At 41.0% G+C, this 24,366-nt stretch overlaps 1 protein-coding gene across 1 annotated transcript in view; it reads left to right on the top strand.

Annotated features, from left to right (window-relative positions):
* DPP6 (dipeptidyl peptidase like 6) overlaps nt 1-24,366 on the top strand; it is a 438,719-nt gene that overhangs the window by 228,730 nt on the left and 185,623 nt on the right. The window contains exon 2 of the mRNA XM_013943645.2: nt 23,418-23,532. Coding sequence (XP_013799099.1) covers nt 23,418-23,532 — 115 coding nt within the window. The remainder of the gene's footprint in view (nt 1-23,417; nt 23,533-24,366) is intronic.

Raw genomic sequence — 24,366 nt, 5'->3', positions numbered from 1 at the left:
GCTGCTGCAAGAATGCTTTTAGTTTTATCTTCATTTCCAAGCATTTTTTACATTATTTGATATGTGCTGGGCTTTTCCTTATTGCTGTGTTTGGACACTTCCCTCAAATACAAGTAAGGACCTGTCTGGCTATCTCAGGGACTTTTTCTCTGATGGCTACTTTGATCAGTAAGTCACCACCTCTGTCTTGTAGTAGCTGGAGTTCTTATAGGGAGGAAGACAATTCGGAGTTGCAAGACAAAATAAAAATAAAGGTTGTATACTAAGACACGTTACAGCACAATTTAAAAGAGATGGTTAAACTGATTCGACTATTTCTAGAAATGGTTAAACCTCTTGGGGAGCTCCCAGTCCAATTAGAGAAAACAGTGCAGGATGTCATCCTCCTTGACTAAGTGTGCATTTAAGAAGTCTGTAGGTATATGAAACTATAGCTACGTAACATGTTTTTAAAGTAAGAAAAGTACAGTGTGAAAATGAAATGGAAAAGGCAATCGTTGTGAAGATGGAACTAGGAGATTTATATTTCACGTTTAATTTTTAATCACTATCAAGTCCATTAGGGAAGTGAAAATAGAATATCATCAATTGGTATAAAAGGGATATTTTTTCCAAAAATGTTAATGTCTTTATTATGAAGTAGCACCTGTTACTGCAAAGAAAGTTATTAGATTGTATGTGCATGAAGTAATTCCCGTAGAAGAAATTAGATGAATAACCCATAATAAATCATATACCAGAAGGGTAAGCAGTTAATATCAAGATTAATTATGCACTGATTTGTAAGTCATTATAGCATAGATAGCAATGTTGAGGTTTAATTTTTCTCTAAAAACTGATGAATTCTGATATGGCTGTTTAACTATTTATAAGCACCCTTGAGATGCAGGCTAAAGCAAGACAAGAAAACATATTACTATTTCATTGGTTTGCCTTGTATAATGGAGTGGTTAAATCTACAGTATCAATCATACCAACACTTAATTAGAATTTCTGTTTTCTGACCCAACCTTGTAAACATCTCTTTGTTTTTGTGTTCTGAATTGTGTGGTAGAAGTTTGCTTTTGCACTTTTGATAATTTTTCCCTTGTAATGGTTACAGTGTGGCACCACCTTTATCTGATTTATTAAAATGATCAAAAAGCAGGAAAACATGGCATACATTCTGCCATCCTGATGAAGCTTTATGAGATGTTTAATATGCTGTTTTTGTCAAATATAATTTATATTCTTGAGTAACTAGCATATTAAAACCCATAATATTTTATTTCCTTTCCTGGTTAAGGGCCAGATCCATGTAGAGATAAAGAGAGCTGCGAGTTGGTCTCAGCCGCACTGGGTATTGCAGTTGGTGGCCGAGCTCCTCACGCCGAGAGAGGGCTGGGTATGCGGGAAGGTGGTGCAGGAGCTCGTGCACGGGACAGGTGCCTTCACCGCTGGGAACGGATTTGAACAGAGCTTGCTGTTTTCCTTCCTGAGATGGGAGAGAGACACGCATGTCTGCCTGCCGTGCTGCACCTACAGGTTGAGGGAACCAGGATCATGTATGATGCTTTACCAGCTCTGTTACAGGTACCCAAATTGTATCTTGGGTCCTATCCTGCAGGGCTCATTTTCTGATTTACCAAAGCATCCTTACCTAGGAAGTGCTTAGACTCATCTCTGCGTCCCACTGAAGTCCATGCGACTTGAGTACAGTTTAATTGCTTTTGTGAATACAGAAAGGTATGTCATTAAATGTTTCCCTGAGTTCCTCTACAGCTGTGCTGTCCTCTGGGGCATGTGAGACCAAAGGAAACCATTGCCTCTCCCCAGGCACTGCTCTCTCCTGTGCATGCCTAATTTATAACATGGAAGAGAGCATCCTATCAGAAAGGAGGAAGAAAAGCCATAGTGTGGTATCATGCATTAATCGACAACATTGTTTCTTAATCAGTATGGAAAGGATATAGTGAAGCATTAAACAGCTGTAGATTTTAGGAGCTGCCTATAATATTCAGTGTTAAAATTGTGTTTAGATCAAGAAATCAACATCACTCTGAGGCACACTGTGCAGCTGCTTAATAAAACATAGGCAAACAAACAAAACCAAACAATCATGTTTTACCTTTTTGGAAGTTGTACCTATTTTCTATTCCTTTGCTTAATTGTGTAAATTTCCCTTAAAATAAATTTAAAAAAAAAGCCTGGATGCACACATGCATGAAATTTTAAATTCAGAAGACCTACACACCGCATCCCCATACATTATCGATGCTCTGAGCTCTTGGCTTAAATGGTGCATAGAGGGCGATGCATGCCATGTGGACTAAGGCAAATGTCATCCCTAATGTATATGGGAACTGTCTTTCAGGAGGCTGATATAAAGCATGACCCCATTATCTGGCAGGCCAAGCATCCCCACCTGCATCCACTCATGGCCACGGGCTTGGCAGAATCAGGCTCCTTGAAAGACTCTTGGGCAGTTTGCTGTGACTGCTCCGACAGTTCCAGCCGCAGCAGAGGGAAACAGGTTTCCTCTTCCCTCTGCAACAAATGTTTTAATAATTGATAATGAAAGCAGTAAGCTGGAACTAAACATGATGTCCATTCATGCAGCATAACAGGAGCTAATAAAATATACAGAGATTACATCTACCTGTGCAGGATAGTAGAAAAGGAATAGCATGCCCAGTGGTGTTCTTCAAGCAGGGTTCAAATAGTCCTCTCATGACAAGGTAATGAAAAAGCTCTGATTGCTGGCAGCAGTGACAGTTGATTAACAGTAACTGCCTGCTCTGGTTACTTGAAATGATGCCCTTACTTCCCCCTTGCTGCTTATGCCGCAGATGTGCTGCTTGTGGGTACGGATGTAAGACCAGCTGCGGTGCTGGAACATGTGCATTGTTATCTGGCCTCGGCGTTAAGAAAGACAGCCGTTGGCGTGAGGAAGCAGAGCGCCGTGGAGTTTAATGCGCCCAGGGTGAGCTTTGGCCTCTTGTGTGGGACAGAAATAAATGAAGCTTCACCTTTGCTCTGTGCCCCGGTCAGCAAACCGCTCGTGTGGCTCCACTGTTCTGCAGCTTTCCTTAACTTTCCCAACTATAACAGAGGCAAATCCTATGGAATCAGGCAGGAAAACGTTAGGGAGAATGCTGGCAAGTATTTCCCCTAAAACAGCCTAGGATTTCCAAGCTGTTAAATAAGGAATGAACGCGCTGACTTTCAAAGGCTACCTCCCTGTCTCAGAGCCCTCAGAAGAGATTATTTTTTTCTGTATGTGAGCAGGAAGCCCGTGGTATTATGGCTCTTAAAGGGAACTACTAGAAATGGAAAGGGGCTTAGGAAGTAGGGCATGGATTTTTACAGAGGTTTGGGAGCTTCATCTGCAGTAAATTTGAACGAACTCAAGCACCTAAATGGCTTTTAAACTAGCCCCAGTTTCAGTATAATTGCCCATATCTCTTCCATAGATGATCTAATAACACCTCTATTTTTTCCACAAATCTCGGTTCATAGAGTGAGCATGTCCCATCTCCTCAGGACTATGAAAAAGAAAACTATAGGGAAAACAGCAGCAGCAAAGATTACAAACCAACTAGAAGGCAGAAAGATGTAGAAAATGTAGCTTAGCATCACTGCTCAGGGGGTTAATAAATTAATGGATCAATTGCTGAGTCAGTTACTAGATCAACAACTGGATTGGTCCCAGCGGTTCCTGTCAGTGGGCTTCTGCTGCATGTGACTAGCCCCTTCTACCTAAAGGGGAAGCTGTGGAGTGACCATCTGATGGCATGAAGGATTAATTCAAAGTCAGGAAACCAAACTGGTAGAGGAATGGAAAAGTCTATACAAAATAGGTTTTCTTAAGCCATTTCTCTCAGTTGGGCTTTTCCACCCAAGTGTAAAAGCCAGTGCTGTTTTAAGAACTTGATCTCTTAACATAAGTATAGAGAGTGGCAAATTAATTGAGTTGTAATTATGATGTATGTGAAGTGTGGATGGTATAGAGCAATATAGACTCTTGTCTATGCTTGGTGCGAACCCAAGTATGGAGGATTCGTGGATTAGTCTTTCAAGGGCTTCTGGGTTCAGAACTCTTGTTGTCAAAGGATCAGTGTTATGCGAAGGCATCGTTCATTCCCGTGGAGGATAATGACTTCCTGCCTGGATGGCAAATGTTCTCATTTCCCATGAAAAGTTATAGGACAAAAGGTTAAGTACCTCCTGTAATTTCATCAAGAAATTTTTGATATGAGCCTACAGCTGTCTTTCTATCTGTTCCAGACACTTTTTGTTGTTCTAGAGCTTGACTGGATTGTACAGTCGGTAACACAGTGGCTTGTTAAGACCTTGGGATATTGATTATTTTGCACTTCATGTCTTCAGCCTGCAAAAGGGATGTGCTCTGTGAGTGAGTAACTCATACTGAGTGTGTCTCATCATGTGGAACTTGCATCTGGACTCTCAACATCTCTGGAATTATGTTACTAGACCCAGGGAAAAATAGAACTGTGTTTATTACCTGTAAGGGAGATTATTTTTTAAAATATATTTTTTTACAGAAGCACAAAAGAAACAAACACATTTAAGCTCTTTGGCCTATTCCCCAGTAGAGTCTGTTTTTTTTCCTCTCAGGAGGAAAAAAAATATTGAAATCACAAATAAATAGTGATGAAGCCATTAAAGAAAACAGAAATTAAGGGAAAAGTGGGGAAGAGATACTGTTGATGTGATTTTTAACAGAGTCCTTCACAGAGGGTGGTGTAAAAGAATGAACTAGATTCTGATTTTTCATTAAATTCATGCCAAGAAAATGGAAAAAGAACAATGCAAGGCTTGTAGCGCCCCATTAGTTTGTTATGAGGTTTCCTGAAAATAGTATCACTTTTTCATTTTACGTTCTAAGGCTATGATAGGAATATTTTAGGAAGGCAAAATACTATGTTAAAAAAAAAAAAAAAAGGTTTTCTCCTCTAATTCCAAGACCACAGGAAAGTGTTGGGCACTAAGGCGCAGCCTCAAGATATTTCTTGCTAACAAGGAGAGGTCGTAAAAATATATAGCTCTTGCCTCCTCCATCTTCCACCCTCTAAAAAGTAAGAGTGTGCCTGCTTTGCAGTCACTGTCACAAGTCCTAGCTTTAAATTAGCTGGCCTGGGTCCTGAGAGCATGTGGCTGCAAAGCCGAGCCCGGGCTAACTGCCCCAGTGTTTATTGCAGCTTCTCAGGCAGGTATTGTAGCACGGAGATCCATGACTCAAATGCAGTGCTGCTCAAGGTGCCCATGCTGGCTGGTGGGGATACAGGGCAGATGCATCACACGAGCCACCACTATGCTGACACGTTGTCAGGAGCACACAGGGTTACAGGTGTGCTTTCAGATTTACGGGTCTCTTTTTCCATTGTGACACCAAAGAAGCCCGTGGGGGGGAAAAAACCCAAAACTTTTGCTTCTGCAGTTCTGTGCTTTGTTCGAGCCTCTGATCAGACATATTTTTCATTAATTATTCACTGTAGTCAGAATCCCTCACCATATGGGGAGGGGATTAACTGAAACGATGAACCTCTGCTGCAGTTTACCACTGTTGCTCGGTCCCGGCCACAGGGGAAGGGGCTGCAGCTATTGACTTGCCAAGTGTTTCTCCAGAGGAGTCAAGGTCCAGCTCCACCCAGCTTACACAAGGACATTTTGTTTCGCATTTCAAAGAAAATTAAAGCTAATGGGTAAAAAAGAACTGACTTCTTGTACAGAACTAAGTAGGAGTATGTGTAGGGGGAAAATCCCTGCTCTCCTGTGCCAAGAAATGGAAAGAAAAAATTACATATAAATACATATTTCTTTGCTGTAGCAGTGTAATGCAATGAAGGAATTAGTGAAAGTCCCCCCCTTTTTTTTTTTGATCTTACCATTTTGATCCTGCTTCCCTCACTCCCCTTACGTGGTTCAAAGGAATGTGAGATAAATGATGGCAAATATTTTAGTACCACGTTTTGGTTTTCAATTTTTAGGTGAAACGATGGACTTTGACATAGTTTTTTATCCTGGCAACCAAGAAACTAGTACTTGACACTCCCTTAATGATAGCTCTAACCCGCTATCAAACAAGGGTATAAATGGCATACAGCAGCCTGTTCAGACATGAAAGAAAATAGTCATATTCCTTTATTTGCCAATAGGTGAAGAACTGCTGGTGGGAGGGGTAGAAAATCTCAGGACACCAAAAAGGACGGGCAGGGTGGAGTCGAACTTGATCAGCAACATCAGGGACAGCGGAGGAGTAAAGAATGTCGAAAGATGAACTTGGCCTTGGCCTTTCTTCCTCAAGGCAGCACTTGGCAATGGCTGAAGGTTCATCTTTCATCATTAAATAACTGAGGGTCTTTACACTGAAAATTATCCGCTCTCTATAGATTCAGGTTTCAGTGATGAACTGGATGAAGGGCTGTTGAATGCAAAAGGGAGTGAAGTAGGTGTTTCTATCAGTGAAGTGGAGGGAAAATAATGCAGCTGATATATCTTGACTAGCTCATACAAGCTGGCCATCCCTTCGTTGTGCTGCTGATATCTTTTGGCAACTAGCACAATGGCCAATGTATCAAGCACATATCAGTTGTGTCATATTCTTTCTTCACTTCGTTGACACAGAACATGCCACTAAATCTTACTATCCTCAGTGCCACCTTTTGATTCCTGAGTTTGGTGACAGTAAATGTCACTTAAGAAAAGCACAGGAGCTGTGACTGATGATAGTTTTGGGAAACATTGTGTGGTGCTGAGTAACCTCAAGGAGTTGTTCTTATTGCAACTTTAAGTGTGACTGTGAATGTACTCTTACTATACTGGTTCTCCAGGTAAAGAGGGTACTCTATGTATAGTCAAAGTAGGGGGGAAGATGAGTCCCTAATTTGCTAGTCAGAGAAAGGAGACTGGAGAGCCCACACATGCAATTTACCGGGCCCCAATTTACTGAACTACCATTATTTAGTCAATGCCATGAAGATATGGAATCTATTTCAGTCATCTTGAAAAAGTAGGATTTCAAATGAGTTTCGTTGTCCTGTCAGTTAAAGTGGAAACCTGAAGGCTCAGATCTTCCATGCAGATAGCAGAAGTCACGCAGAATGGGTAGTTTTGAGTTCAGAAGCAAAATCCTGCCTTTTCTGAGTATACTGAAGCATGCGTGACTGGAGGTAGAGGGGCCACAATTTGGTGGGTGTGAGTAGAGCTGACAACTGGGATATGTCTAACCAAAATGACTTCATATTGCATTACACAAAATGTTGGGCTCTGAAGGCTGGCAGGAAGGAGAGAGCTGCTTCTAATTATGATTTAGCATTATCTTTCACTGATAATAGCCTTTTTGTAATCAAAGAATGTAAAAATGAAACACATGTTGCTGATTTTTGTGTGTGCACCGATGAGCAATACAATCACAATGTAGTTTTAAATTAAATTCTTTTGTTCCTTTTGCTAATTTCAGTTTGATGGTTTTCCCCAGTGCCAGAGCCTAATTTACAGGAGAGAGAATTCCCTTAAATTGATTTTTAAAAGTGCACTCGCATACACTACATTAACCTTTTCATTCCCTTATGGTATGTGTCAAAGCAAAATGATCCCTCTAACTCTGGTTATTGCAGAGACAAATATGTATGGAGTATATTAATTGGTAGAGTTCCCATTCTTCTCTGGACAAATTCATCCCATAGTAAATGAAATCCTGGCTGTACTAATGCTTGTCTTTCTCTTTAAAAGTGCCTGTGTCCCAGGCCTGACCATCTGCCTTCTCCCACTGCTGTATCTCATCACTCCAGAACTCTGTTGTTAGTTATGGAAGAAGATTTGTCTCTGAATTTAGATAGGGAGAACAAAGGCACCAAGGACCAGGTCCTCAGGAGTATTTCTAGGCCTAACTTTTGGTGAAACCACAGGGAATTAAGGGTCTAAACACTTTTGAGGACATAGACCTGCACATGGTACAATGCAGTATCATACATATACCTTCTGGGCGGTCCTGAGGAGGTTGCTGTAGTACCATGTGAATAAGCTAGATGGGAATACTCGATAAGGAAGTCTATACTGGCAGGATTTTTGCAGCATCTCATGAGTTTAGCATGTGTGTAGGTCTCGCAAAGTGAGTGCGGTAGACAGGGAGATGAAGATAGAGGACCTTTTGGATGTGTTTAGATCAGGAGCTGATCTGAAGCTTTTCTGCATAATGTGTGGTAAAATTAGTAGACTTTCTGAGAAGAGTCCAAGTTTCTGTGGCTTTCGTACTGCCAACAAATGAGAAACAGCAAGGAAACATGGAGATGTCCCCCTCTCACCACTGGGCCTGTTAAGCTCTATGAAGTTCATGAGTCAAACCCCTGCTTCTCTGGAGGATGAAAGGTTGGCGAAGTGCAAAAATCAAACTCCTTGTGGTCCTTGGGCACTTGCCTTTTTCCCTTCACATTTCTGAAGCATTTTTTCATGGGATGCAATGACACAGCCACATACAAGTCATCTTGTCTGCTTGGGTTACTTTTCTCCTTTCAAATCATAAAACACATTTATATCAATATGATATCCTTATTTTTAACTTCTGTTTCAAATACAGAGGGTAGCTTTTTAGTCCACGCTCTCTCACTTTTGACACCACATATGAGAGAGTGACAAAATTAGAGGGAGAATTTTGATTACAGAGGAAACTTTATGGCTTGAAACCAGTGAAAAGAATACAGGTAAACCAACAGTGTGTTTCAGGAAAAGAAATGTTATTGTCAGTGATGTCTACTTTTACTGCTGTTAAGATGCTGTTGAGATCAATTGTCACTGAGTGACATTAAAAATTATCACTGTAATCCTGTGACTTTGCTGCAGGATGGCAGAGACCCTTGTGAAATAGATTTTACTGGAGAAAAAACTACAGTTTGTGTGTCAGCTGGTTTGCTTTTTTGAGTTGGAATGTGGATGTTTCAGTTCTGTTAATTCACTTACCTATATCCAGAATTTTACTGAATTATGGATATTTATTTCAAGTGAAAAATGAGCAAGAAAAATGTTCCTTCAATGTAAAGAGTCACACTTCTGTGATTCTGTGCCACAGTTAATACAACACAATATGGGAAACAAAGTTAGCATATTGCTTTCCTTAGGAAAAATGACTTGCTGTTTGTTGGTTGTGTTTACTGCTGTCTAGAAAGTTTTGAAAATGAAAACAAACGACTTTGCAAACCTCTTTGTAATGTGCTGTGAGAGCCCTAGTAAAAATAGAAATCAATTAAAACAGACCAAGCATAAGACTCGTAAACCTTTGGAGACCTTGGAGTCACTTTGCCTGACAGCAGCATTCAGTCCTGAGCCAGTCCACTGACATTTCACGCCAAAAGCCCTAGTACCCTTCAAAGAGCTGTAATTCTTCAAACTGCAATTTTCCTAAGCTAGGGCTGGACAAGGGCCAATGGGAATTAAGACTTTCTTTAAACCTCATGAACATCAGGATATCCCAGAAGTGTCTTCTGTTATATGGTTCAAGAATATCTGGAAAAAGCGTGAGTAAATCCCAGTGGGAGAGGAACTGAGATGTTACATGGGACTCCCAGCTGTTTTCAGGAAAGTCTCTCCGTGTGCTGACTCTACTGCCTGCCTCAGTGTCCAAGCCACACTCAGTGAAGTCAGTGGGGGTTACTGGTAGCCCATGGTGGAAAAACCAGCCATCCCTTTGCTGTCCTAAGGCCCAGGTCCTTTTCTCCTTGCTTCCGCATGAGTAACAGTACAAGCTCAAGCAAACGATTTTCATCAAGAGTGAGGGCTGCAGAACTGAGATGAGTTAGGAGCTGTAGCTTAGATCCAGGATCTGGGGCTCAGGTGGAGTTTAGGGCGACATTTATATTTCAAAATAACCCGGAAGGGTGCATGGGCACAATCATAGGACTGTAATTGCCCACGTGGTTTGTTAGTACGCTCCCAAGCATGATTTTGGCCCGTGACTTTCCCAGAAATGCCACAGCAAAGACTGGATTCAGAGTGGGTGGGGACTATTTCAGTAAAGGCAGTTTTGATATATTCATGCTGTGTTGAAGTGTAAGAGAGTTTAGCTGTGTGGATGTGAGGAGTGCTGTGCCAATTGGCCTTGGGACTAGAGAATAGACTTTGCTTTATTTACTGGTTTGTGTTTAGCCATGAAACCAGGAATAAAAGATTCAGGGCATTGGGGAGGCAGAGAGACTAAGCAAAGCAGATCTTGGCTGGATAGGCTAGGGTGAATGGGTCTTAGCTGGAAGAGAAAAACCTTCATTCTGGATCTTACTCCATAAACTGCTTATGTATTTTCCATTTAAAGACATAAAGAACATTGGAAACAGGTAAGATACATCTTAGAGCGAACAGATGCAGCAAGCCCACACTTACACATTGCTTTTCCAGTGCTCAACTTTGTTAAAATTTATCCAGAAGAAGCAAATTCCTTCTTTATTTTTTCATGAAAATCTTGGCTGTGTGCTACAGAATGGAACAGAACATTAGAGCCAGAAACATCATATGTGACTTTAGTGTTTTGGCTTTTGATCCTAGAAACAACAGAAAATGAAGATTCTGTTAAAGGCAAAATTGTAAGATAAGTAGCATCTTTTGTATTATTACAATAATGAATGATACAATTGTATTGTCTTTGAAAAGTCTGTACATAAAACAATTTGTTCTTAAAACACCAAAAGATTGGTGTTTGAAATAAGTTGTATAAAAGTTGTATAACATTAATCTGTGAATTTTAGAATCCAAAATAACTCTGGAGTTTGCATTTTACATGCCTCCTATGCTATACTTTGATTTTAATAGGACACTTAGATGCTTGAGAAATACAGCATCATAATCTGATTAATTCATATTATATGGAAAAAAAAATAAAGGACTCAGGCATGCTACTAAGAAATGTTGTTACTGACCTCAATAAGGATGGGTTCTGGCTCAAAATGAGAAGGAATTTTTCTCTCTGTTGAGATATTACCAGTTTACTTAAGGGAAATGTGGGGTTTTTTTGGTGAATGAGACTTTTATGTAAAACACAAGTTCCTGTGTAATGAGAATGATCATTGCATCAAAAACAAAACCACTGCTTGTAATGCTGAGTAACATTTGCTACATTATTTAACATGATAGTTTAATCTCAGTGGAGCAGAACATCTCTAGAATCCTGATGAGGAATGAAATATGTTATTTTTACTGGTTCTTTACTGAAGTTTGAGATTGTTTTAGTGTGCATGCATCAGATTGTATCATGACATCTATTTTGTTAGTTTGGACTTTTTCAGTGAGTAAAAACTGTTTGCTTTGTCTCTCTTAATGGACATTCAGGTTAATTTTCATTAGTTAGGAAATCCCATTATTATGGGCTCTGATCAAATGTTCTTTCCCTAAAAAAGGTTCTGAACTGGCACTGCAGCTTCCTCTTACCTTCACTGTCATCCCACATCATCGTTTTGCCCATTGGATTGACCATGCTGGTCACCTCCCTTTTTAACTCCAGGACTCGGGGTGTCGCTACCTGTCTCTGACCTGCTTTGGTTGAGGGCTCCCAGCAGCAGCAGTGCCGTCTGTCGCTGTTGTGTCGCGCCCCAGCCACCCCTCATATCGGCTAAGCCCCTCCTCTGAAAATCCAGTCTACCATGATCTTGTAGGAAACGATGACGGAAGAAACATATTTTGAACAAAGAGCATTTGATTTATTTCAAACAGTAACAGTAGTGAGGGCTCTTCTTTATTTCTTTCTGTTTCTTTTTTCCGTGCGTGCACTAAGCTCTGCTGAGTGTTGATGAGAGCTGCATACATTGGCCAGCTGAAGAATGACCCTCCCCTAGCCCCCAACTGTTTTAATTCACACATGAATTCATGTAATAATTACTGTATCACAGATGTGTTTGCAAGTAACCTGGCAAGGTAACTTTTACTTTCTTAGCATGCAAGGCAGTTTCTACATCCTGACTTTGATGGACATCTCAGAAGGATGCAAAATGAAATTGATAAACCTGTTTTCTTCCCACCTGCTGTATACGGCATTTATGTATTCCAAACAAACCTCTTTTGGCTCTCTCTGCAGCTCGGCAATGTGAAAACTCTGCTGTCTTCATGGCTGTTTCTCAGGTTGTTCAGAAACAAATTATTTGGAAATTAAATTTTGTTCACTTCATGTCTTCCTTCCTGTGCTGTTTAGAAAGACATTACTTAGAAATTAAATTACAGAAAAAATGCCTATAAGTTAGGAAAATATAATATTAAACAGAATTTCTAATGCTTTCTTTTCACCCAGGGAGATTAAACACCTCACTACTTTACTTATCACAAATTCTTCCTAGGTGTTCAGAGTCATAAGCTGAATGATATTTCTTTTTTTTTTTTTAGAAACACAGTTTCTCTAAAACTTGTAATTGCCATTTTACAAATGTAAGCAGAATGGCTTGCTGTTGGAATTAAGGGAGGGGACAGACTTGAGAGACTGTTTCTCTGAGCTCTCAAATCTTGCAGAAAAGCTTCTTTTCGTATTTCTTGAGATCGTCATTCTTCAAGATATAAAATTGAGAAATGGTATCCTAGCAAGCTTTGGCAGCATAACCCTTTGCAGATGCTTTCTGATGGGTGTGAGCTGTTTCAAGGCTTGGGTGACCATTGCAGTTCAACTTGGAGGAGGAGCAAAGCTTCCAGAACATTATCGTGGCAAAACTGGAGCAAAGTAACTGCTGTGAGATACAGAGGTCCTGGGGATCAGTGATATAATCTGTAGCATTTGGGCTTGCCAAGTCTGTTCATGGATCTGTTCAGAACACAGACTCTTATGGAAGAAAATTCAAAGCATCAAACCAAGTGTTATGGCAGATATTTCATCCTAGAGGAGGATTTGTTTCTGTTTTAGCAGATAAATGTGTGTGCTTATATCAAACACTGAAATAAAATCAAAGAAATACTGTTGATTTTACAGGATCTGTCACTATTGGGAATGGATCTTTAATTATCACTTGAATTACAGTAACAGCTTTGGGCTCCAGTGAGGAACTGGAGTCCCACTGTGCCAGAAGCTATAAAAGCATCTAGGTTACAACAGATGAATGAACCAAACTGAAGGTGGGAAAGTGAAGAAGATGAATAAGACAACATTAAATCAAGGCATCATGTTTTGTGTTGTACTATGTCCTTTCTTCTGCGCTTGAGTCACAAGATGATCATGCCCTTGGCTGGAGCCACGCTAACTGCTTCTGGCTTAACTGGTGATTGGTGCTCGAAATTTTGTCACCTTGAGAATAGACTCCTGGCAGGATTTTCAGAGTCCAGGTTCAAACTTCTAACTTATTCTGAAAATTCCACTTACTCTGTCCCAAAGTGCTAGGAGTAATTTGAGAATGCTTCAGATAGTAATGTTGCATATTTATATTTTGTAAGAGGGTAGGAAGATGTTAGTGTGGTCACTATACACAGGTACAAAAGTCATGTGAGATGCCATTACAAAATATAGAGAAGCTAAATTAATCTTTTAGTTGTGCGAGGTCTGGAGAGGATCCAAAACCTCTTCATCATAATGCTCATAAAAATGATGTGAAGTTATTAAATATCCATTTCTACAGTACCGTACAGCCAGGAATTCCAGATAATACTATATTTAGATATTTTTACAGTTTTTTTTTTTTTTTTTTTAGAAGTAGTTCTGGGTTTCATTTGTAGCTGACACAGACTGGCTTCGCTCCAGTGGAGGCAATGATCTGTGGCAGTCAGTGCTAGCTGAGGATCTGGTGCCTTCTGCTCTAAAATTGTGGAAGACCCATCATCTGTTAAAGCTAACAGTTAGGTGTAAGGTGCAGATGGCATTCATTTTCTCCTATTGGTTTTGTAACAAAAACATATAAGACTGGAAGTTCTTTCAAAGCATAAAACGCGTAAGATTTATTTTTACAAAGGGGTGAATGTTACAGATACAGCCTTTTTTCTTGATTGTTCTCAAATGTTCTGTTAATGTCCACCCTCAAAGTATTTGCATATGTGCACTTGGCAGAAAATTATGAGAGCAGACGTAGCTACAGGACCAGAAGGAGTGGCTTAAAGACATTTATAAAAGAGCTTCTCATATGTGAAGAGTAAGATATTGTGTTGCAGGTGTGCAGGCTAAAAGACTTTTTCTCACAGTGCTGGGAGCAGACAGCACTGACGCTGTTATTAAGTTGTTGCTCCTTATTAAGGAAAAGCATCTTTTATCACTGGTAGCTGAAGAAAAGCATAACGTAGTTGTCTTTCATCTCTGCAACAAGCAGGTTGTTTTTATCCCTCTGAATCCTGCTGGAGGACTCTTGCAGGGAAGCCCATGTACGCGTCATGCCTCATTTGGAAAAGCAGTCCAAGCTCTTTTTTCTCTCACTGAGGCCCCCAAAGTGTCACTTTTTTCATCTGATCAGCTGAGTCTGAAGTAGCCTCTCCTAATTCAAAGTGATTTCCTGTTCAACTTTACACTTGAGCTGGAGCACAACTCACAGTGGTCTGCAGCAGGAGGAAGAGAGGGGGGGCAAGTGGGGAAGGGAAGGAAAGGACACCTCCATAAAAAAATAAGCAACAAACCCTGAAAAGTAACTCAACTTGAATTCAGAGATGAGAAAGATACATGTATATGCTTATTATTGTTTCACAGAATGGTTGAGGTTGGAAGGGAACTCTGGAGATCATCTAGTCCAACCCCCCTGCTCAAGCAGGGTCACTGACAGCACGTTGCACAGGATTGCGTCCGGGCAGGTTTTGAATATCTCCAGAGAAGGAGACTCCACAACCTCTCTGGGCAACTTGTTCCAGTGCTCTGTCACCCTCACAGTGAAAAAGTTTTTCCTCATGTTCAGATGGAAGTGTCTGTGTTTCAGTTTGTGCCCGTTGCCTTGCGTCCTGCCGCTCGGCACCACTGAAAAGAGTCTGGCCCCATCCTTTTGACACCCTCCCTTCAGATACTTGTACACATTGATAAGATCCCCTCTCAGCCTTCTCTTCTCCAGGCTGAACAGGCCCAGCTCTCTCAGTCTTTCCTCATAAGAGAGATGCTCCAGTCCCCTAATCATCTTTGTAGCCCTTTGCTGGACTTGCTCCAGCAGTGCCACATCCCTCTTGTACTGGGGAGCCCAGACCTGAACACAGTACTCCAGATGTGGCCTCACCAGGGCTGAGTGTTATTGCATTATGATATTTCCTAAGAGCTATAGCCATCCATGAGGTTTGCACTGAGCCAGGCAGAGGTAGCAAAAATGATTCTTGCCCACAAAGATCCTATATCCTAAATTTAAGACAGAAAAGGTGATGAATCCAGACAGGTGGAGGAGTGCAATGAGACAGTATTGATCAGCAGTATAACCAGTGGCCTCAGCAAACCTCCCGCTGTAACCACTGACACACACAGTTTACTGCCATTATCATTGCGATTAATATTTCATTTCTGCTGCACAAGGTTAATAACCTACCAGTATGGGGTACCCACTCCTAACCTCATTTGTAATATTATTTAGCAGTTGCAATCTGCAGCAATTTTGTATTTTAAAGAACGAATTAACAGCAGGAATAATTTTCAACTGAACAGCACAGGAGTTTTACCAGGGATAATAGTGTGCCTAGGATGTGCCTTAATTCCTGAGCAATGTTTTTATTTTGGGCCATATTCTGAAATCAATGAGATGACTTGCCAGAGATGTTGCGCTCAGTATGGTGGGTTAGGAGGCAAATGTTTTAATTCAGAATAAGGTAGTGTGAGAGATGAAGGTAGAATACATATTCCTGCGTTAACTTTGTGTTTGCAAGCTTTCTAGAAGGTTGTTTATTTGCTGTGTTTACAGGGATAGCATTTCAGGTCATACCCAGGTTATTTAAATAAAATTTTAGAAGCAAATCAGCAATTCAAGAAGCAGAGCTTGCAAGCATGGCAGATAAGGAAACTCGACAAAACCGCTGCTATAAACCCCATTCTGCCCCCGCTGAAGCCAATAAAAGAACTTGCACCTGCTTTTGTTTCATACCAGTATACATCACTTTATTTATTTATTTATTTATTTATTTATTTATTTTCTGATTTACACTGGCGTAAGTGAGAGGAGAGCTCAGTCTCCTACATGCATGTATAGCAATGCACCTGTGAGATTTCTCACAGATGTAGATCAGTTTACATATCCTGTATGGTCTTTAAGTGAATGATACCAGGTAGGACGTATCCTGGGGCCCTTTTTTTAAACCTTTGCTTGCAGGAGGACCCTGACAGAGGCAATGCTGGGGAACCCATTCCCTGGGAGAATTTCCCTGAGTGAAATTAGTGCTGTCAGGAGGGGGTAGCTAGGTTGACAGAAGAAGGAGGTGAAAGCCTGTTGCATCAGTGGCCCAGGTGTATGATGTGATCTGCTCCAGCAGTAAATGTTGTGTCCAGAAGGAGCAGTATGACAGACACATCTAGATTTTGTTGTTATTGCACAAAAGTGGCAACTCCTTATTGAAAAGGAGTGAGAGGCCATTGTGACTGGTGCACAATGGATACTTAAGAGATGTTGGTCCATGACCAACATCTTTAAATAATACCAATACTTAACAATTGATGCCTATATTGTCTTTCTCTCATTTAGCAATATTGACATGAGTTTAAAAAAAAAAAAAAAAAAAAAAACTGTGCCTGAAGAGCTTTTGTTTTAAGAAGATATTATAATATTCTAATATGTCCACCTAGCTGGCAGCCTTTCGGCAGGTTTCAAATAAACATGCTAGAAATAATTTTGTTGACAGCATCTTAGGTTGGAGCAATTCCAGCCTTCATCCATAGCATGTCAGTACTGTGATTCCTTCACAGGCAGGAAAATATGTCATCACAGATCCATAGTTTAGAGCCTTAAAATACTGTAGATGTCTGCTTTATGGCTTCAAAGTCAACTTCACAGGTGGCCAGCATTATTTTTCAATCATAAATGGAGATGAAAGTGATAACATTTATAGTTTTTAATATGTGGCATCAATGAAGTGTGCTTATTTTAAAACCTGTGGTAATGTCTGTTTTACTTTCCTGATCCTAAAACAATTATGGTTTTATGTAAGAGAAAGAAGTGTGTGTGTGTGTGTGCACGCGTGCGTGTGTGTGGAAAACAAACTGCAAAGGAAAAAAGGAGAAAAACAGGCTGAAGGCTTTTAGCTTGCTTACAGAGGTCATTCAGACTTTGTGTTCGTTCTTCACCATAAGCGGAAGGGAGCAGGTGACTGCTTCAAATGATTGCCTTTTTTTTCAATGTTTCCTTTTATGCTAATGTCAGTAAAATCATTTTGCCAGAGCAAAAACTTTGTGTGCTTGCTTTATTTCCATTTGTGTAATACGTTATCAGATTTCAGTGTTAAAAACAAAGCGATATCTTCAGGATTAACAGCCATGATTAATGAGGGGTGTCTGTATTTAAATCTGCATACCAGAATCTTTCATTACACCTTTGTGCTGCACATTGGAAACAAACGCTTTGCAGTGCTGTTTCAGAATTATTTACCTGCTTGAATTCCATCCCTGGAAAGGTGATGGAGCGGCTCATTCTGGAGGCCATCTCTAAGCATGTGGAGGACAAGAAGGTGATCAGGAGTAGTCAGCATGGCTTCACCAAGGGGAAATCATGCTTAACCAATCTGATAGCCTTCTATGATGGAATGACTGGCTGGGTAGATGAGGGGAGAGCAGTGGATGTTGTCTACCTAGACTTCAGCAAGGCTTTTGACACTGTCTCCCATAGCATCCTCATAGACAAGCTCAGGAAGTGTGGGCTAGGTGAGTGGACAGTGAGGTGGATTGAGAACTGGCTGAATGGCAGAGCTCAGAGAGTTGTGATCAGTGGTACAGAGTCTAGTTGGAGGCCTGTAGCTAGTGGTGTCCCCCAGGGGTCAGTACTGGGTCCAGTCTTGTTCAACTTCTTCATCAGTGACCTGGATGAAGGGACAGAGTGCATCCTCAGCAAGTTTGCTGACGATATAAAACTGGGAGGAGTGGCTGATACGCCAGAGGGCTGTGCTGCCATTCAGAGGGACCTGGAGAGGCTGGAGAGGTGGGCAGAGAGGAACCTCATGAAGTTCAACAAAGGCAAGTGCAGGGTCCTGCACCTAGGGAGGAATAACCCCCTGCACCAGTACAGGTTGGGGGCTGACCTGCTGGAAAGCAGCTCTGCCGAGAAGGACCTGGGAGCGCTGGTGGACACCAAGTTAAGCATGAGGCAGCAATGTGCCCTTGTGGCCAAGAAGGCCAATGGTATCCTGGGGTGCATCAGGAAGAGTGTTGCCAGCAGGTCGAGGGAGGTGATCCTCCCCCTCTACTCAGCCCTGGTGAGGCCACACCTGGAGTACTGCGTCCAGTTCTGGGCTCCCCAGTCCAAGAGGGATGTGGCACTACTGGAGCAAGTGCAGCGAAGGGCTACAAAGATGATTAGGGGACTGGAGCATCTCTCTTATGAGGAAAGGCTGAGAGAGCTGGGCCTGTTTATCTCAGAGAAAAGACTGAGGGGGGATCTTATCAACGTGTACAAGTATCTGAAGGGAGGGTGTCAAAAGGATGGGGCCAGACTCTTTTCAGTGGTGCCGAGCGACAGGACGCGAGGCAACGGGCACAAACTGAAACACAGACACTTCCATCTGAACATGAGGAAAAACTTCTTCCCTGTGAGGGTGACAGAGGGTTGCCCAGAGAGGTTGTGGAGTCTCCTTCTCTGGAGATATTCAAAACCCACCTGGACGCGATCCTGTGCAATGTGCTCTAGGTGACCCTGCTTGAGCAGGGGGGTTGGACTAGATGATCTCCAGAGGTGCCTTCCAACCTCAGCGATTCTGTGACTCTGTGCGACTCTGTGAAAGTACTTACGTACGAAAGTTTAAATGTCTATGAGAATGTCTATCACCCTGGGACCCATGCATGGGGACGCCTCACTGAATGCAAGGTTTTATTGATCTTTTGAACTGGTTTGTAAATGTAATTCAAGTCCATGAACCTTTTTTTTTTCATTTTTATAACTCCTAACCATTTGAGGGGTTTGTTATATTATTTTCAGGAATGTGTTCTTTATAAGCTTTTGACACATAGTCTTCTGAGCTAAAGAGAAACCTCTTCTGTACGGGGAGGAGAAACCAGTGATCTAAATGTTCAGTTCAAACTACTGTGTTGATTTTTTAACAAAAGGTTTTTCTTACCCTCCATTCTGCATTATTCTATTATTTCAAAAACAGTCATTAAAACAAAAACAGTCAACTATTGTAAACTGCTTCTCTGGGAGTTTTTGTTTGCTTTTTGGTAGAGGTATCTCTTTACTTAGAGGTTTTTATCACACTGAGGTTTGGAAGATAATAATTTTGACCACGGTCTACTGAGAACTGAAGTTAAACCAAATACTGCAAATATTTTAGCCTTAAATACAGTTATTGCATGTCTTGCATGGGAGCATCAAGACTAATTTAAAGTTAGAGTTGACACTTCATATCAGCCCCGGGAGGCTCAAAATGAGATTAGACTCTTTTGGGGGAATCGGAGACGGGTTTCCCTCATACTCCCCTGCCATGATACCTCATTTCATGCAATTACCTGGCAGCACAGCTCCTTCTCTCCAGCTCTGGGACCTTGTCTGATGTATAAATATAGAATAATACGTGTGTGTGTGTGTGTGTAGCTATACTCCCTGTATCTATGTATTATGTATATGTATGTGTGTGTATGTTCCCTGATCCTGGCTGGCTGCCTGTCACAAGACTGCTGTTCCCATGCTGTGGCTGATACAGAAATCTCATATAAAGGTCCCAGAACTGGAGAGGTCAGTGATATAGCTCATCATCTGAAATCTGCAGACATTTTTAATATTTAGGCAATTGGAGGAGAAACTGGGAGTTACATTTCAACTGTGTAACTGGACCCAAGATTTGAAGGGCCAAAGCTTTTCAGCATCGGGTTCTGCAGAGATGTGTATGATGCGTTGCTTCCTTAACACTTGCCGGAAGAAACAGTGCAACAGCTTATTAGGTACCTAATCTGCACAAGCAAATTCTGATGAGCATGCAGAAAGGCAGGGGGTTATGGGCATAGCTAAGCAAATACTGTTGTGCAAGATTTTAAATTGCCTGTAGGATCTTCAGACTTGCTTGATTCCTGATAAAGATTTTCCACTCATTTCAATTGAACATAAAATTCAGGCTTTTGCTTCAAAAACTTTCCAGCTCTGACCTGCAACTGTGTTATAAACCAGAAGAGTAGAACATAGTAGGGTTTGCTGGGATGCTTTACCATATAACTATGACAAACTTCTGTTTCTTTTTATAATTGTATCAGAAAAATTGTAAAGGCAGACAAAAGGCATATATTTTATTGTAAATCAAGGCTACACCAAGAAGTCTCCAGTCTGAATCCTATTTGATGCTCCTCTCCCTATTCTTTTGCTCAAACCTGTGACTGGTCCATAGTGAATAAAGCAAGAGTGGTTGAACAAATATTCCTCTGCAATGACCTGATAAGTAGGAAAATCCCATACTACTGCTCTATACCCCAGCTCTGTGCTGCAGGAGGAGTTGTCTGCAATTAGGAGCATATGATTTTTGTGCTGTGGTTTGTTGTCTAGAGTACTCCTGGGGCAAGACTGTAACACATTGCCCTTTTATTGAGGATGGGATTTATCCTGGTAAGTTTGCCCTACAGATACCTGGATATTGTCATTTTATTATTGAGAAGCTATTGAGGAGTATGAAGCCTGCACTTGCAGAACTGATTTTTCTATTAGACAGGCAAACTTTATGGTGACATAGGAACAAAGACTAATTCAGGCACATTCTTAAATATTTCATGGCCTAGTCCTGCTCAAATCTTTGGTGAAAAGAACCCATTGATGACATTGATTGGTATAAGTCTTGCAGAAAGTAGAAGGAGAGTGTAGGGCATGTCTGATGGAAAGCTGGAACTGGAATAACTGTTCTGAAGTAACCAGGGAAAGATATCTCCAGCATAAAAGCTAAAGGATGCTGTAGCTAAAAGATATCTTTTATAGATGGAGTATTGCTTCCTCCTGTGTCTTTCTACTTAGTGTTTCTGTCAGGCCTGTGGTGTTGTCTGTATCTTACTTCTACCTCATTGCCCATGAGAAACTGTTAGGACTTGGCAAGTGGTTGGATAGAAGCACTGTGTTTTTTCAGGTGTTTTCTCCTCATTTTTCCTGTTGTCCCTTGAGGTTACACTGTGCCTTCTTGAGAAAGGAAAAATATTTCTGCCGCTGAGTAACAAGACCTGTATTCGTTTCCTGGATTTATTTCTGTTTTGTATGTGACCCTGGGAAAGTCACAGACTGTCTTCTGAGCTTTTATGCACCACTTGAAAAATGAGGACCATATGACTTTCCTGACTCACAAAGCTGTTGCAAGATTAAATTAATTAATATTTGTAAAGATGCTTAGGGTGAAGGTGCTCTATAAATGCCATGGTTTATATACCCACTTTTCACTTGTTGGCAAAATTGCACTTCTCAAGGCTCCTGTCCTACTTTTCCAATTTTTTCTCCAATAAGATTAATAAACTATATATTTGTTCCTTCTAATTATTTTTCATTTCAAATACAAAACCAAGTGCAACTGAGGGAAAAGCAAGGAGAAGCAGTGGTGTTAACTTATACCGCCCATTACCCAAAGGAAAAGAACCCTATTGTCAGCTCAAGAACTAGAATAAACAATGAAATACAGATGTTACCTCTAGATGTTTAATGACTCACAGCTTAGCTCTTCATTGTTCACTCATAACTTTTTTCAGTAAATCTAGATCCTGAAAGGCATAGGAAAAGGGTTCCAATATTATCTTTTTCTGTAAAATAGATTCTTGATATGGAAAAATTTGAAAAATGTTTTTTTTCACATTATTTTCCCAGTGTTTTCCTGACATCAAAACTGTGACATTTGCCAGAACTCCCTGCTCAAGTCATCTTCATGTATGAAAAAAATCATTACAGGAAGTGAAATTAACCCTTTGGATTTCAGAAGAGCTGAATCTATTACAAGGCTTCCTTTTTTTTTTTTTTTCCCCTGAGAAAAATGAAAAAGAGAGAAAAAGAAAAAAGAAGGATCATCAAAAAAGTACCAGCAGGAACTGTCTTAGACCCACCATCCCTAAAAATATAGGAAAAGAAGCAAAAATCTTGAATCAGTGAGGCTGACAGGGAGGAGGAGCGTTTGGAGTTGTTCTGTCTGTGAGACCACCTCTGCTGAATGAATTTAGCCTCTGAGAAAGTGGAGTCCACTGATATTTTGCACAGTTCCTGTGGATGCTTCAGTGCACGCGTGAAATCAGATTTAATGTACAGTGCTAAGGGAAATCCTGTGAAAAGCAAGACAGGGATAAAGTGCAATAAATATTTAAGATCTTGTGAATGTAAACACGGCACTTCATAAAACCTCAATCATGAGAGCAGAGGTGCTATATACGTAGAAGACAAAACATATGGTACAACCAGAGTCAAGTCAAACCAATCAGTGAATAGCGCTGGAGCTTTTATTCTAGTGTTTTAAGGCCACGATTAAATATGATGTATTTGTTAGACATGAAGCATGTCATCATGTCCTTAGACCTACCAACATATGAATGCCGTGGCCTGAGGGGGGTGTGACATCTTCCTGAGGAAAGAGAGAAAAGGTCACTGTGGGGATATCCTCCTTGGTTTTTAATCTCCATACATGCTGCTGTAAATTATTTATCTTCCCATATTCCTCTGGCATCCTATTATGAAAGTTTCTTGAAAGTTACTGTGACACTCTCTATCCTCAGACTTAATGAGGAGAGGTAGTCAATCACCTTTTGATAAGTGAATTCAGATGAGTCCCGGTCCTGGACATGAGGAAGTGGTGGGAAGTGTGGGTTATGCTGCTGAGTACCCTGTGTGTGTCCTTTGCCTCACCCGGACCCTCGGTCCTGCCTGCTTCCAGACCAATGTGCCCTGTGTTTGCCTTCTGGTCTAACCTTTAGCTATTTTTCCCTGTGTGTGCACATAAAACATGGTCCTAAGCAGTGGCTGCCAAATGATGGCTCCTGCAGTCTTTAGGCCCCTGGGGAAGCCATGGCAGATCCTGCCTTTTCATCCCTCTGCTCCAGAGGAGGAATCCAGGGAATTAGAGGCAGAGGGAAGTGGCTGTCGGAGGTGACAGTCCCCCAGGGATCTGAGCAATGTTTACCTGCTCCTGCACAGGAAAAGTTATCTCAGAGGTGAAACACCAGATATTTGTTTGACCCCTTGTGTTTATTGGTCATGTAATCTGATGTGGGATGAATTAAATTAAAACCACAGTGTATTAGAATGGCATGAGCTGTATTTAGCTTCCCTGCTTCCACTGTCACGGCCATGGAGTACATGGTGTGGTTTTATGAGAATACCTTGCTGTTTGTCTCCTTGTCTAAGCACCTTTGCTAAATGTTCACTTTCCTTTGATATTTCTAGGAGCTGGTGGGGAGTAATCCTCCACAAAGAAACTGGAAAGGAATTGCAATTGCCTTACTTGTTATTCTCGTTATCTGCTCCCTGATTGTCACCTCTGTTATACTCCTGACGCCAGGTATTTATCACCTTTAACTCACTTTCATTCTGTTTTTCCTCTGTAATTTCACAATTCTAAAGGCAAAGGGATGGCAAAATGATTGCAAATTCAACATCAAAGAAATCATCCTTCCTGTTCTTTAGCTTGATGTGACATTGAGTTCAAGACTTTCTCAGGTAGATTGGTTTAGAGTTTTACATTTTGAGTGAAAGACTAGGGCAACTGAGCTGAAGACACCGGGGTGAAACTTGGTTGCCAAAACATAGACAGGAAGTGTCAGTTTAGATACCCAGGGTATCAGCCACTAAAATAGCACTATTCTAAAATAGCACTAGATGCTTATGTTTAGGCACTCGAATCCCATCCCATTTGCCTGTGTATTTGACTGATTTTAGATCAGACCTTAATGCTTCAGCTCTACAAATCAGTTCCAGATAATTATGTGCTAGATAGCACTTCTCAAGAGCAAATAATTTGTAACTTCCCAATGAGAGATTCTTTAAGTTAATCCTATCACCAAGTTTCAGCGATGTTCTGTACACATAACCTCTGTAAATTCCTTCTCACAGTAGCTGCTGAGGTTGTAGCCTTGCAATTTAATGTGATATCATTCTGATTATTGATTATTACATATTTATACAGCCTTGTACATCTCCGAGACTAGTTGCAGAGTGGAAATAATGGGCTTTTGTGGCTCTGAAAAGCTTGCGATCTGGATAAGAAAAGGCAAACAAATGAAAGACGAGGCATAGAAAAAATAATTCAGTGTCACAAAGGGTTAGAAGCTACAAACCATAGGAGAAGGCAGAAGGTTCCCTGCAGAGAGGTTTAGAAGAGAAGAAACAGGGATCC

The sequence above is a fragment of the Apteryx mantelli genome, chromosome 2 (assembly GCF_036417845.1).
Source record: "Apteryx mantelli isolate bAptMan1 chromosome 2, bAptMan1.hap1, whole genome shotgun sequence".
NCBI lineage: Eukaryota > Metazoa > Chordata > Aves > Apterygiformes > Apterygidae > Apteryx > Apteryx mantelli.
The sequence above is the reverse complement of the archived record's forward strand: the minus strand, read 5'-3'. Positions and strand labels throughout refer to the sequence as shown.